At 36.5% G+C, this 13,863-nt stretch overlaps 1 protein-coding gene across 1 annotated transcript in view; it reads left to right on the forward strand.

Moving 5' to 3' along the window:
- Window positions 1–13,863, forward strand: part of LRP1B (LDL receptor related protein 1B) — a 761,744-nt gene that overhangs the window by 478,628 nt on the left and 269,253 nt on the right. Inside the window, exons 15-18 of the mRNA XM_064451033.1 lie at window positions 1,877–1,999; window positions 3,615–3,755; window positions 7,920–8,045; window positions 9,942–10,058. Coding sequence (XP_064307103.1) covers window positions 1,877–1,999; window positions 3,615–3,755; window positions 7,920–8,045; window positions 9,942–10,058 — 507 coding nt within the window. The remainder of the gene's footprint in view (window positions 1–1,876; window positions 2,000–3,614; window positions 3,756–7,919; window positions 8,046–9,941; window positions 10,059–13,863) is intronic.

Consider the following 13,863-nt stretch of genomic DNA (forward strand, 5'->3'; position numbering starts at 1 on the left):
AATCTCCATGACTTGTGCTCTATAATTGTGGATTCACTTTTGAAGATCGTATTGTGGTTTTTTTTGTTTTGTTTTGTTTTGGCAGCTTCTGATATCTTCTTAAATCTTTGTGTTACTGGCATCCTTTGATTTGAATAACAGGTGGCCCTGTAAAGATGTAGAGAGTTTCGTGGCTACTTTTTCCTGAGGTGGTTGCTGTAGCTGAGGTTTTCCGAGATTTAGATGCAAATACATCTCTTACTGTTTTGATGTTTTGTTCGTATAATTTGGGTTTTGGTGAGCATAGACGTAATAAAGGAGTTGATTTTTCTGCAGTGTTTTAGGCCATAGTCTAAAACACAAAGTCAAGATCCAATAAAGTATTTCAAGTGCCCAGGCTAAGTTGGAACTGCTCTATCTAAAATTGTGATCCAACCCTCACACTTCATGGAGTATTCCAGTTTTCCCTGTTCATAAAACTATATTCTTGCCATCTCCCTCACACTTTGCCCAATGAAAGTACAAGTATCACAGTGGCTTCCTATGGCATTCTGCATTAATTATTTTACACAAATTTATGTGAACGTTCAGTGGGGTTTTAATGGACTGTAGAACGCGTTCACTTCTCAGAAGTGATGTATGGTGGGTCGGAAAAAAGTCTGGGAATAGATTATTATGAAATGCTCAAGGCTGGTATCGTAAGATGTATTAGGGTACATCTTCAAACTTGAAAATTTTTGAAATCTTCAATTATTTGCTGGCTACCTGATGTTCATCTCATAATTTGAAAATGTTTCCCTGCACGTGCAGGTATGGCTCTGACAGGACAGGTTAATATGCGTGTCCGTAACTACCTCTATGAGAAGTTAATATTATATTATCTATGACAACAGAAGTGTCAGTACTTTGAGGAGAGGGAATTGTGTGGGGTCTCTTTTAACCCAGGAAGCTGATGAATGTTTTCTACACCTAAAAAGGAGGTGCTGAGGCAGGAACACCTACTTTTTACTAGGACAGGACGATGAAAAAAAGTAGTTTTGATTTAAAGTTTCAGCAGACAAGAATTTTTATAGCTTGCCTGATCACAGTCAATTGTCACCAATGCTTGAAATTAACAGAGCTTTGATCATGCGAAGTTGAACGTCCTCAGCAGTGCATATCTAAACAATTAGGTCATGACCAAAGTAACACAAACAGGAATCATAACATTTGCTTCAGTGGGCTTTGGTTTTAAGTCTGCTTGCCTGAGAAATGAGGTAGTGGGGATGCAGCAGTCCTTGGTAGAAGATTTAAACACCTGACAGCTGTCAGTCTCTTCACGTGAACAGAGAACAGCTTTTGGGAATAAACAATAACTCAGAAAAAAAAAGGCAGAGAAAGAGCAGACGTGTTCAGAAAAGAGGAGTGGAATATGTGCCTTGTATTCTATCTTCCCTAGATCTCATTAAACTTTTAATTTGTTTCCTTTCTCTTTTTTCTTAGCCTGCATTTCTGTTCACATTGTTTTAACATGTGCAGATGCTAATATACTTCAGAACATTCCTTTATATACTGTTCCATTTCTTAAAACTACTACGTGCATGTACTCTTGACATACTAAATATTTTGTAATTTCTGTTCCCCTCATAAAAACAAGAAAATAGAATGTTGTGAGCTGATGGTGGTGTTCTTTTTTATTATTATTATCATTATTATTATTCTCACAGGTTATTGCAACCTGTAACTAAAATTGTTTAAATATTATAACCCGTAGTAACCAAACTGTGAGAATAATGTGTCCCTAAAATGAGAGGAAAATAACTGTAAAAAATTCTTCACATGATCACGTTCTGAAAAAAAATCTTCTCATTCTAGCATGGTTGTTAGTTTTAAAGTTGCCTTTTTTTTTTTCCCACAGGTGATAATGCATGTCGTGTTAATAACGGAGGCTGCAGCACTCTTTGTTTAGCCATTCCTGGAGGCAGAGTTTGTGCCTGTGCTGATAATCAGCTTTTGGAGGAAAACAGTACAACCTGCATGAGTAAGATTTTTAAGGAATATCTGAGTTGATACAACTGTAAAGGGATCAAGTCAAATCTGAAAATAAAACAAGAAGGTGCAGTCTCCTAGAGGCTTTTTGCAGTTCTATAAGACAGAGAAATATTCCTTCAATATAGATTCTAATTGAAGGCAGTTTATTAAATATAAAAATAATTTTTCAGAAGAGACAAAATAATAACTACAAAATATTTGAGGATAAAATGCATTGGAAGATATTTCAGAATGTCTGGTATGATAAAGTACTTAAATATTTCACTGACCTCATTTGAAGAATATCAGAAATAGCAGAAAATATTGTGATTAGGTCTGTATAAACTGCTTTTGGTTTATTATATGGACTAGGTACATTAAATTCAGCTCTGGCATAGAAAATTCTAGTTTCATGCTGCAACTGTTCATAAAACATGTCAAGCAGATATATTTGTATATAATAGGTCCTGACACGGACTACACAAGTTTCACTGTCTTTTTGTTGCATCTCTTCCTTGGATATTTTAATTGACATGCCAAAAATAATTTTTAAAAAGTGTTAATAATAAAATGTGGGATTTTCAATTAAAAATAACAACTCATCAGATAATACAGATTTTAAAAAAATATTTGGACTTTCTATTTGTAACTTACTCAAAATTCCCTTTCTTTTAATCTCATTAATCTATTTCTTGAAGCGTAGAGTGTAAAACTTTACATAGGTCTCCAGCAGTAAGCCTAGCAGAGATGAGTAAAGCGTAAGGATTATTTCATAACTTGATGAGCATTACTGAGCTTGCACTTACCTTGACTATGACCCAAATGCATGGCTGGCACAGCCATCACTGTTGCTAAAGAAAACTACTTTTCTTTTTAGCAGAAAATACTGGAAGGTGGACTTCTCACTGGTAAGATGGAATATAAGCATTAGGAAGAGAGGTTAGACACCTTTAGATCTGAATGAAGCAGGTTTCCTGCTTTTTCCCCAACACACTTCATTGCCCAGCTCTTTTCAAGGACTGTGATGTTCCTCATAGGGTCATAGAGTGATGCGTGGTATTTACACATTAAGCATTCTGAACCGTAGGCTGAGAAATGTATCTGCCTGGATTTATCAATAAGCTTGTAGCTTGCTACTTAATTCTACCTCAGTAGAATTTCATCCTTTCTTCTTTGCCGAGCCTGTACCAGTGCATAATGTCGGTGTTTGGGTTGTTGTTTGGATACAAGAATCAGCCCTGCAGTAATCATTTCCAAGCCCTTTAACGTGCACCAGAATTTGGTCAGTGCCTGTAAGAATATTTTCTTTTCACTGTTGATGAGGCATTGCAATATTTGAAACTGATATTTTTACACTATCATCTAAGCACCAATTTAAAAAACAGTTTGAGTGCCATTCTGTTCTGGGTTCTTCCATGTATTAAAAAATGTATTACCTCAACCATACACTCAGATATGCATGCTGCTACAGGCTTCAGGTGGAATTACCTCAAATATGCAAAGTTTACTAAAAAGTGTTCTGAAGAGTGATAACGAGAATTTATATCTATTTATGTAGAGGTAGTATTGCATTCTGTATGTATCAAGCTGATAAAATAGATGTGATTCTTGGATATTTTTCCTAGTTAAACACGGAGAAGTGCTACCACAGTTGTGCAAAGCTGAACAATTTCAGTGTAACAATAAGCGCTGTATCCAGGATCGCTGGCGCTGTGATGGGGATGATGACTGTCTGGATGGCAGTGATGAGCATTCCGAAATTTGCTGTATGTATGTTTTTACATTTTCACCCACAATTCATACTTTATTTTAAAAAATGGAAATAAAATTATGTAAGTCCGAGGGGAGTCAAACAAAAGCAATAATCCTTAATGCATTCATGTAAATCTTTAATTTTCTTTTTTTCCTGCATTCCTTTCAAATGACACTCGTGTACTCATTTCATAGCATAGTACAAGAGCAGTCATCTTTTGTTTTTGGCATTGCCTTTTCTGATTCTGTAAATGTTGGTATTTGTTGCTTTGTTTCCCACTATTGCACTTTTTTATATGGGTCACAGGATAATTCAGGTTGGAAGGAGCCTCAGGATATCTCTAGTCCAACCTTCACAAAGCAGGGCCAGCCTCACCTCAACCATTAGGAAAGTGATGGAGCAATTAGACGTGGAAACCATTTCCAAAGACCTGACGGACAAGGAAGTGACTGGGAGTAGTCAGCATGGATTTATGAGGGGGAAGTCATGCTTAGCCAACCTCATAGCCTTCTACAGTGATGTGACTAGCACAGTAGATGAGGGAAAAGCAGTGGATATTGTTTACCTCAACTTTAGAAAGGCTTTTGGTACTGTCTGCTCTAATATCCTCATTAACAAGCTGACAAAGGATGGGTTACTTAAGTGGACAGTGAGATGGATTGGAAACTGAATGGCCAGGCCTTGGGGCTTGTGATCAGTGGCACAATCTCCAGCTGAAGCTAAGTCACTAGCAGTGTACCCCAGGGATTAATGATGGGGCCAGCAACCTCTTTGTTAATGACTTGGATAGAGTGCATGCTCGGCATGTTGGCAAATGATACGAAGCTGGGAAGAGTGGCTCATGCACCAGATGAGTGCGCTGCCATTCAGAGGAGCCTTGACAGGCTGGAGAATTGGACGGAGAGGAATATGGTGAGATTCAGCAAGGAGAAATGTATCTGGGGAGGAGTAACTCCAGGCATCAGTATGTGCTGAGGGCCACCCATCTAGAAAGCAGCTTTGCAGGCAAGGACCTTGGGGTCCTGGTGGGCAACAAGCTGACCATTAGCCAGCAACGCACCTCATGGCAAAGAAGGCCAGGGGCATCCTAGGCTGCTTTAGGAAGAGCATCGCCAGCAGGTTGAGGGAGGTGATCCTTCCACTCTACACAGCCCTGATGAGGTCGTATCTGAAAGACTCTGTCCAGTTCTGAGCTCCCCAGTATGAAAAATATGGGGAGTTATTGGAGCAAGTCCAGGAAAGGACCACTAAGATGATTAAGAGACTGGCACATCTGTCCCAGAAGCTGAGGGAGCTGGGATTGTTCAGTCCGGGGGGAAGGGAAGGCTCGGTAGGGATCATACCCATGTGTATCAATGCCTGGTGGGAGAAGATGGAATGAAGAACAGGGAGCCAGGTTCTTCTTAGAAGTGCCCACTAGCAGGACAAGAGGTAATGGACAAAACTTGAAATGCATGAAATTTTATCTGAACATAAGAAAACATGTTTTTCTTTTTCTGTGATGATAGTCAAACCCTGGAATAGATTTCCTGGAGAGGTTGTAGAGTTTCTGTCTGTGGAGATATTTGAAACTTATATGGAGATGGTCCTAGTGAACCTGCTTTAGTTGGCCCTGCTTGAGCAAGGGATTAGACTGTGTGCTCTTAACAGGTCCCTTCCACCCTTAAAAATTTCTGTGACTCTGTATTGTATTTCTTGAACCCAAAAAAACCCCAGCCTCCACACCACACACTTCCAGTTTTTAATTAGATGTACATTGTCTTTAAAAATACAGTTTTACTAGAGCTGTGGTTTTTTTGCCATAGAGGAGTCCCATGTTGAAATGAAAAATAATACAAAACATACCAATTACTTCTCTGTGTCATTCCTGGAAGATACTTAGGTAGCCTGCTATAAAATTAAAGGAAAATTCCTTTCCTTACTCAGTTTGTCACAATACTATTTTTACCATTAGATGATTTCTCTAAACCAAATCTCCTTTACTGAAATGAAAATACATTATTTCTTTTTTCCTATCAGTTGTGGACATGAAGAACCGATAGACTCCTCCACTGTGCAGGATTGTTCTATGCATCTGAAAACTCTTATCTTAGCCTCACATTTTTATCTCTTTGAGACAAACCAGGTCTCATCTGTTCTTCTTTTCCAGTATATTATGGGTTTTTGTAGATTTCATTGCTCTTTTCTGAACTTTGCCAAGTGATCCTAGGGGTTGGGTGTCCAAAACTGGATGTCTGTACTTCTGCTGAGGCCCTTCTGAAGCTGGCTAGGCCGCAAGGATGTCTTTGTGGGGGTTGATAGTCCTGTTTACACATCCTTTGGTAAATCTTTCCTGCTTCACACTGGCCTGATGTTGCTGATAAACACTGAGCTTGTGATCCTCTGTAATGCCTAGGTGTTTTTTTTCCGTATGGCTGTTACGTAGCCACTTTGGTTGTTTCCTGCGTTTATATATTTTGGCAGCTCCATGTAGTAGTCATTACTGATTTCAGTCCTAATTCTTTTCAAAACATTCATCCAGTTCTGAATTGTAGAGATTGCTAACATTTTATTTTAATACCAGGGATTCTTACACTTAAATAAGGAGCTCAACCAATAAAGACAGTGAGAAAGAAAATCTTTTGGCAGAGCTGACGTGCTTCTCATTTAAATTAGTGTAATTTCAACCAGTTCATTGATCAAAACTTGTAATTCTCAGAGGATTCGTACAGATATAAATAAAATCATAATCTGGTCCCAAATCTGTATGTGATATATAGTTAAAGTGGCCTGTATGATAACAGTAATCTCTTTCCAGCAGTTGCTATAGTAACTTCAATAGTTCTGTTTCAGTTAGTCTGAAATATTTGCAGTTATGAATAGAATACACACACAACATGTTAGTAAATATATATGAACAAAAACTTAACATTTGAAACAATATCTATGTCTAGTATTGAGGTCAGATTTAAAAAGAAATGCCTTCAATTTTTAATTTTATTACATGGATGATAAGAGTTTTGTTCTCCCGTCACATTGCAAGCTAGGTTGCTTCATAAGTATTATGAGACTTGGGTTATCTTTCTGCTCAGATTATTAATTAATCTTTATTTCCAGTGTTCTTGCACCCTCTATACAAAACACTCATGAAGGGATCTTGTGCTATTGATATCACGCTTGCTCTGTGTTGTTTTCAATAGGAAGAATAGGTAGAAAGGTCAAAGATAAAAGCTACTGAAATGTCAAGGATAAGCCTGCAAGCCGTCCTTTCATTTTAAATACCATTTGTTTCCAGATATATGTTAAACTTTAAAAAAGAGATTGTGGATGGCTGAGGAGGTGGAAAATAGTTTGAGATTGTTTCTAACCCAGCGTTTTAAGCCGTGAATGGTTTACTGCTCTTGTGTATATCAAGATTAGGAAGATCTGCTAAAAATAGATCTTGTTATTAGCATGAAAGAAGCAGATCATATATACTTACTACAGCTGAAAGAGCAGGCCAATAGTATTTACATAATTTCTGTGCTTTCAGTCTTCAGCCTTCCCATGGTATTTGGTAGCTAGCAAAAACATGTTTATGAGATACCTTGTTCTCTCTTGAATACCAGATTTTTTTTTCTGTCAGTTTTACACTGCATTGCATATTTCACTTTTTGACATCTACAGTTTCATGGTAAGTAAACAGCAGATCTATATGTGGCCATTGACAATAATGTGCATCATTTTAGAAGCATTTTCTAACCTGCCCAAACCCCTGCTCACTGCGGTATAATATTTTGCATATGCACTTAGCAACTTGCATCTGTTCCCTTTGGTGTTTTCTTTTGTTTATATGCACTTCATTTTGCAAACCTGATCACATTGATAAAATGTGATCAAGGACATTTTTCTTTAAGGAAATAGCAAGACTGTAAAATGCTGCTACCTTTTATCACCTAGTAGCTAACAGAAGAGGATCACCATATTGACACTAGTATGATAGGAGACTCATCACTATGTATTATTTAATTTATGATGGAAGTACTGCAATTTTTTTTAATTAATTGACTGGTTTGCTGAACAATTTTTATATCATGGTGGTTATATATACAGTATAACCATGCTAACTGCGTCACCAGGGAATACCATTTAATGTATTATTTTCAGCTGTTTTTCTCTGATTATTTTCTTAGGAAAAAACCTCTTTTTTTCTCTCCAGTCAATCATAGTTGTCCCGATGATCAGTTTAAATGCCAAAATAATCGCTGCATTCCCAAGAGGTGGCTTTGTGATGGAGCTAATGATTGTGGTAATAATGAAGATGAATCAAATAAAACCTGTGCAGGTAAAGATTTTACTTGGTTGTGCATACAAGTTCTCTAACTCCAGTTCCCTAAACAGTTCAAGACTGCTCTGAACGGAACTGAACCAGTCTTCTACTAGTAATCTGATTATTGCCATTATAAAGTAATTCAGATTTTGATGCCACTAAGGCTGGAATACAAATTGTATTTTATTTAATCCTTATGCTTGACTGTGCTTTCCAAAGTAATTCAGCACTTAATCTGTCCATATTGGTTGACTGTCAAAGCACCGCTTAGGTACAAGCTTGTCCCTGCTAAATCTTTTTTGTCAGTTAAAATTTTGTTTGTTAACATGCTGTGATGAGTGCCATGTCACTAGTAAATTTTATTTTATGCTGACAAAAGCATAATTAGTTATTCAGTTTCCCCTTGGTAGCTTGAAATTGTTTTCATTTGTAAGTTATTAACTGTATAGTGGATTTTCAAGGAAATACCAAGATGAAGATTGTTTACTTATTCTACTGCAAGAAATCATGGAGTTCCAAATCTGTCCTTTGCTTATATAGAAGTGATCTTTAATGCTTGTTGGTGAAGTGCACTAAACAGTCATTAAGTATCTGATATACAGAATAACAAGCATCAATAAGCCAATGATTATTTGAAACTGAAATGCAGTGATAGACAGTGTACATCATATATTAAAATATTCCCTGAACTAATTTTCTTTTATTTAAATTCTCATATGTATAATAACCTGTTCGCTGTCTTACTTGTGCAGCTTGGCTAAAAGCACTCTAGCACAAATGCAGACCTATAGTGCCCATATCACCTCTATCGTATCCTCACAGATTGTAATACATCTTGAGATCCTTTGATATTCAACTCTTTGCTTGTAGGATAGGGTCTGACTTGAAGATCATATTTTGCATCCCTAAATCAGCTGACTGTGGATTGCGTTTTGTATTCTTGTTTTTCCTTTTGTTCCTGCAGTGGCAAACACTATTTATGTTTAAAAAAATATTTCTTTGAAATATTTCAAACTTCTATTCTTCTACTGTATTTTTGGCTATTTCTATGAAGAAAAAAGAAAATTGTAATTAAGAACAGCAAATGAAGAAATTGATTTTTGGTTTTTCAGATGTATCAGTCTTTTTTTTTTAAAGTGTGGAAGCACATATAGTTGAACTCTAAAAGGATGACTTTGGAATCAAAACCGTTGTCGCTATGACTGGCTTTGTAGCTGTGGGTTCACATTTTGAATAAACAAAATTCTAAGTAACGTCAGCTTTATATGTTAGATGTTTATTTAAGTTTAACTTTTCATCAGCTTTCGAAGTAATTTGTGTAGTTACATAGCATGATATCTTTTAGTAATCTTTATTTCTTCAGAAAAGAGACATACATCATTGCCTTTAATGGATCATTACGGCTGCCTGTTTGCAAAGGCAAAGATTCTAAGAAGAGTGAGGCCAGGCACATCACACATGTGCTCTGTTACCATTGTTCTGTGTAAATATAGATCTCACTAGATCCTTGTTTACGTTATGAAATACAATTTGTTAATCTTCCAATTGTAAGTTGGACATTTTTATGCACTGATTTCTGTTTATTTCAAGTCTAGCATGAGTGTTATTTTATCAAAAAGAATGCTGTTCTACCATCAAGTTTCATATAATTACATGTAAAACTTCATGTTCTCGTATGTTGAAAAAACCACTAGGAATTCTGCGTAACAGAGGTAGAACACAGTCCTGCAGATGACCTCAATTTTCTCTGAAATCAAAGGAGGTGAATGATGTTTAGTGAGATCGGGTAAAATGTGCAGCAGGCCAGGAGATGCCCTCCAGACTTGCAACTTCTACATACAGACATGCACCAAGAGACCTAACAGATGTAGTCCATTTCCCTTGCATTTTTGGAGTGTTTTGTCTTGACAGCAAGAACGTGTCAGGTTGACCAATTTTCTTGTGGGAATGGACGCTGTATTCCGTCATCATGGCTATGTGACAGGGAGGATGACTGTGGAGATGAAACCGATGAAATGACGTCCTGCGGTAAGTAAATTTTCTTTTGGGGAAAAAAGTAAAATTACTCCGTAAAAAGTTAAACATATAAGGATCTCTTTTCACATGAACTGACAGTTAGAAAAAGTATGAGAGGCCTTTTTCTTTTTATATGAACTGATAATATTCTTTCTGAAACGGCAAATATAATTTATTTGGTTAATAAATAAACCCCAAGGAAAGGCTGCATTTTCTATTAATGAATTTTGAACTACAATACCAAATATGCAGATCAGTCAACACTTTTCTAATCACAGACTATTATCAAACACTGTCACCCTCAAAAACTGATATTTATCTCAGCCACATACCTCTTCACATGGGGCCCCACAGCATATTCTAGATGCCAATAAAATCAGACTGTTTCAAGTCTGACCAGAAGGGTATTTTGATGTTACATTTTGCAGAAAAAATTAGTTTTTCTTGGTTATATGGTGAGAGAGTGTCAGCATCTCTGCTGACTGCTGCTTTAGTGAGATATTGCAGAGAGAGGTGCACTGTCTCTAATAGCTGCTTCCAAACAATTAAGTTTTTTTGTAAGTCAGCGTGAGTGCCTTCATCTGTTTGGCATGGCACAGGTAACTGCTGTGAGTCTGAGAGCAAAAGGGTCAATGAGCTGCCTCCAAAATATTTTATCAGGGCGTTCCCTGTTTACAATGTAATATTTGTGATATCCTTTAACTTATTAATATGAATTAGTGAACGTGCCACAAGGTAATAGGATATGTTTTTCAAATGACTTTTTAAGAGTTTTCAAGAAAGAATGCTGATTGATTATTTTAGTAGCATCAACCATGTAAACAGGTTGTGGACAAAAATTCTAAAACCTAAAGTGTACTAGTTAGGATTCTCAGTAGTTAAACCTGTATTTTTCTCAGATATAGCTGTTAATCTAACTTCATTCTCTGCTATAAAAATATATTGTTTCTTAACCAAAATCAAACTATGAAAGTAATGTAGTTGATAAAACATTACTTTTCTTTTGCTTTTTTGAAACTTCTTACTGCTGTAAACCTTTTCAGCAGAGTTATTAGGGTTCAACTACTGATAGCAGTTTTTCTACAAAAATCCCAATACCTGTGAAGCTCTTGCAGTGGAGAGCAAGAAAAAAATAGAAAGTAAATACATAAATGAAAGTCATAGGCTGACACTGTGATACCCTGTGTCCCATAAACATAAATCTCCAGGATTTCAATTACCAGCGAATCTATGGAAGGCAACATGTAGGACCCAATCAGTAAACTCTGTCTATCCATAATTCCTTAAATTTGTTTAATTTTGAATTATTCATGACTGACAAACAGCTCATATCCATATCCATTAGTTGACTTTACATTGTTACTTTTTAAGTCTGTATGTAATTCTCAGCATCTCCTTCTATAACTGCATTCAAATGTCTCATGATTTTTACATGTAAATAGTTATGTTTCCTGGAATATTAACCTGCTTTCTCATGTCTTATTTCTTATTACTTTCTGCCTCTTTCTTCTTTTAATAGTGACATAAACCAGAAAAAAAGAAAGCTAATTTTATATTGGCAGTAATTGATATCTGATCAGTTACTTCAAAACAGATTAAATATTTGATAAAATCTAAATCAAAATAAAATCATTATGTGAGTGAAAATGAGAATATCATTAAGGTAGACTTCTAATTGCCATGCTTCAAATCAGGTAAGTTCTGTTGTGTACAGAGGTAGGAGGGGTGATGCCAGTGGACTCACTGGATTTTGCAGTCTCTGAAATGATGACATTCTATGTAATGGCACAGCACGGCACTGGGTGCCAGAATAGTTCATCTGACTAGCTGTACCTTGTTTCTTAGACAACTTATCAATATACAGATGTTAATGTCGTCTTTTTGATTTCTTCCCGTGTCTTTTGTATGGTATTCTGTCAGCCTATCTGGAACATTTCTGCAGATGATTTAATCAGCATTTAATTCACCTGCTGTTTTTCAGTTTGCAGAGTTTCCGTGTTTTAGAATCTTGTTTATTTATCCTTGAGCACTGTGGTTGTGCAAATGTGTCGAATATTTCATTTTTCATTCTGCCCTATAATTTAATGGCTAATGAGCACACTAATGCCATTTATTTAGCTATTCTATTTATTGGTATATATTTTCTTCTACGCAGCAGTTCAAAATTCTTGTATTTGCAAGTTTCTGTATGAAAAGTAAGATCATGGTTTGCTTTTTGTTACCATTACAAATTGTTGATTTTTAACTGCACCAGTCTTCAGCTATGAATGACTTTTGGCTCCTGTTGATTCAGGACCTTAAGCGTACTTATATTGGTGCAGAGCTGGGGTGACCAGGACTGGAAAGATGATGTCAGTATCACAATGCATACACATTTTCTTAACATACAGTCATATTTTCTAAGAAGCGTGTTATTTCCAAAGACGATTTGAATAGAAACCCTCCTTATTTTTCTACGGCTTTCCTAAAGGAAACAAGACTTGTGGTTATTTTTTGTGTCCCATCTGTTTATCATTTTGTTGTAATAATTTTTGTGTTCAGTAATAAAGGTTAAAAGAAGTATCAAAGAACCAGACCTTTTACAAGGCTGCTGGGTAGGAGAGAGAGATGAGATTGGTGTCTGCACTGTGGAGAGAGTTCACTCTGTGCTCTGGAGGCACATTTCTTCTTTTGTCCGTCTGCGGAGCAATCAGCACAGGGATGGCTGTGAATCGGCTACAGGATGTGCATCTCTTTGATGCAAAATAGGGAAAGGAGAGGAGTACTGGGGTACCATTGTAGTTACACTTCTCCATTTGTCTCCAAAGAGATTTTTGTTGTCACTGTAATGTGTTCCCTAAGAAAAACATTTATTTTTTTTAACTTAACAACAACAACAGAACTTTCTAGGAGTCACTGACAAAGTGGTGTCACCAGTGTTAACTTTTCTTCCCACCCTTTTCTGTGCAGAAGCAGAATAACCACTTCAGTTTTATGATGATCTTGGTGATCTTGAAATTTTACTATTTGATGCAGCTGGTTTGGTTTGGTGCTTCGTGCATGACTTTTTTTTTTAAACTGAAACGTTCCCTGAGCTTTTGTAAACAAAAACAAACAAACAAACGAAAATGGTTTTTGAATTAACTTTAATACATTTTCTACACTAAAGATGGCAAGAGAGAGCAAACCCTAGTCAGCAATTCATTGACTTCAACAACTACTTCTTGCCCTAAGGAAATTTTATGTTTATATAACATGTTTTAAAAGTTTAGAAAAACTCTCCAGTTCTAATTACGTGGCCTATTTCTTGAAATCTCTGTGAAGTTTAGCTTTGTCATCTCAGTTGTAACAAGACTAGAACAACCCAATGCGGTCAGAGCAACCTAATGAGAAATACATTTGGAGAGCTGTCGGGCAGTTTTGCTGTGGGAGACAGGACTATGCACCATTTTGGATGTTTCTTTCTGTTGCACTGAAGATGTACTGCGTAAAAGCTTCCAACCTGAAATCATTCAATACAGCACAAACTTGCCTTTAAGTAGCGGCTCAGGCAGATTGTTCACCTTGTCATCTTTGGTTTGCAATTAGGTATCAGTTACTGAGAGGTGTCTTATTCTCTTGATGGTCTGTATAGAGAATTTATTTTGAATCAAGTTAGACTTCCAGATTGTTTCCTATGAATTGCCAGGTTTTGTATAGTAGATCTCATACTATCCACACTGAATGGGTACAAGCACTGTTTAACATGTTAATAGTATGAATGCACATACCTACCTATGTCATTGGTTTTAGAAGAAAAAGAAGTCTGAAAAAATTCAAGTTGTTTTATGCAAAACAT

This window comes from Phalacrocorax carbo, chromosome 5 (assembly GCF_963921805.1).
Source record: "Phalacrocorax carbo chromosome 5, bPhaCar2.1, whole genome shotgun sequence".
NCBI classification, from domain to species: domain Eukaryota; kingdom Metazoa; phylum Chordata; class Aves; order Suliformes; family Phalacrocoracidae; genus Phalacrocorax; species Phalacrocorax carbo.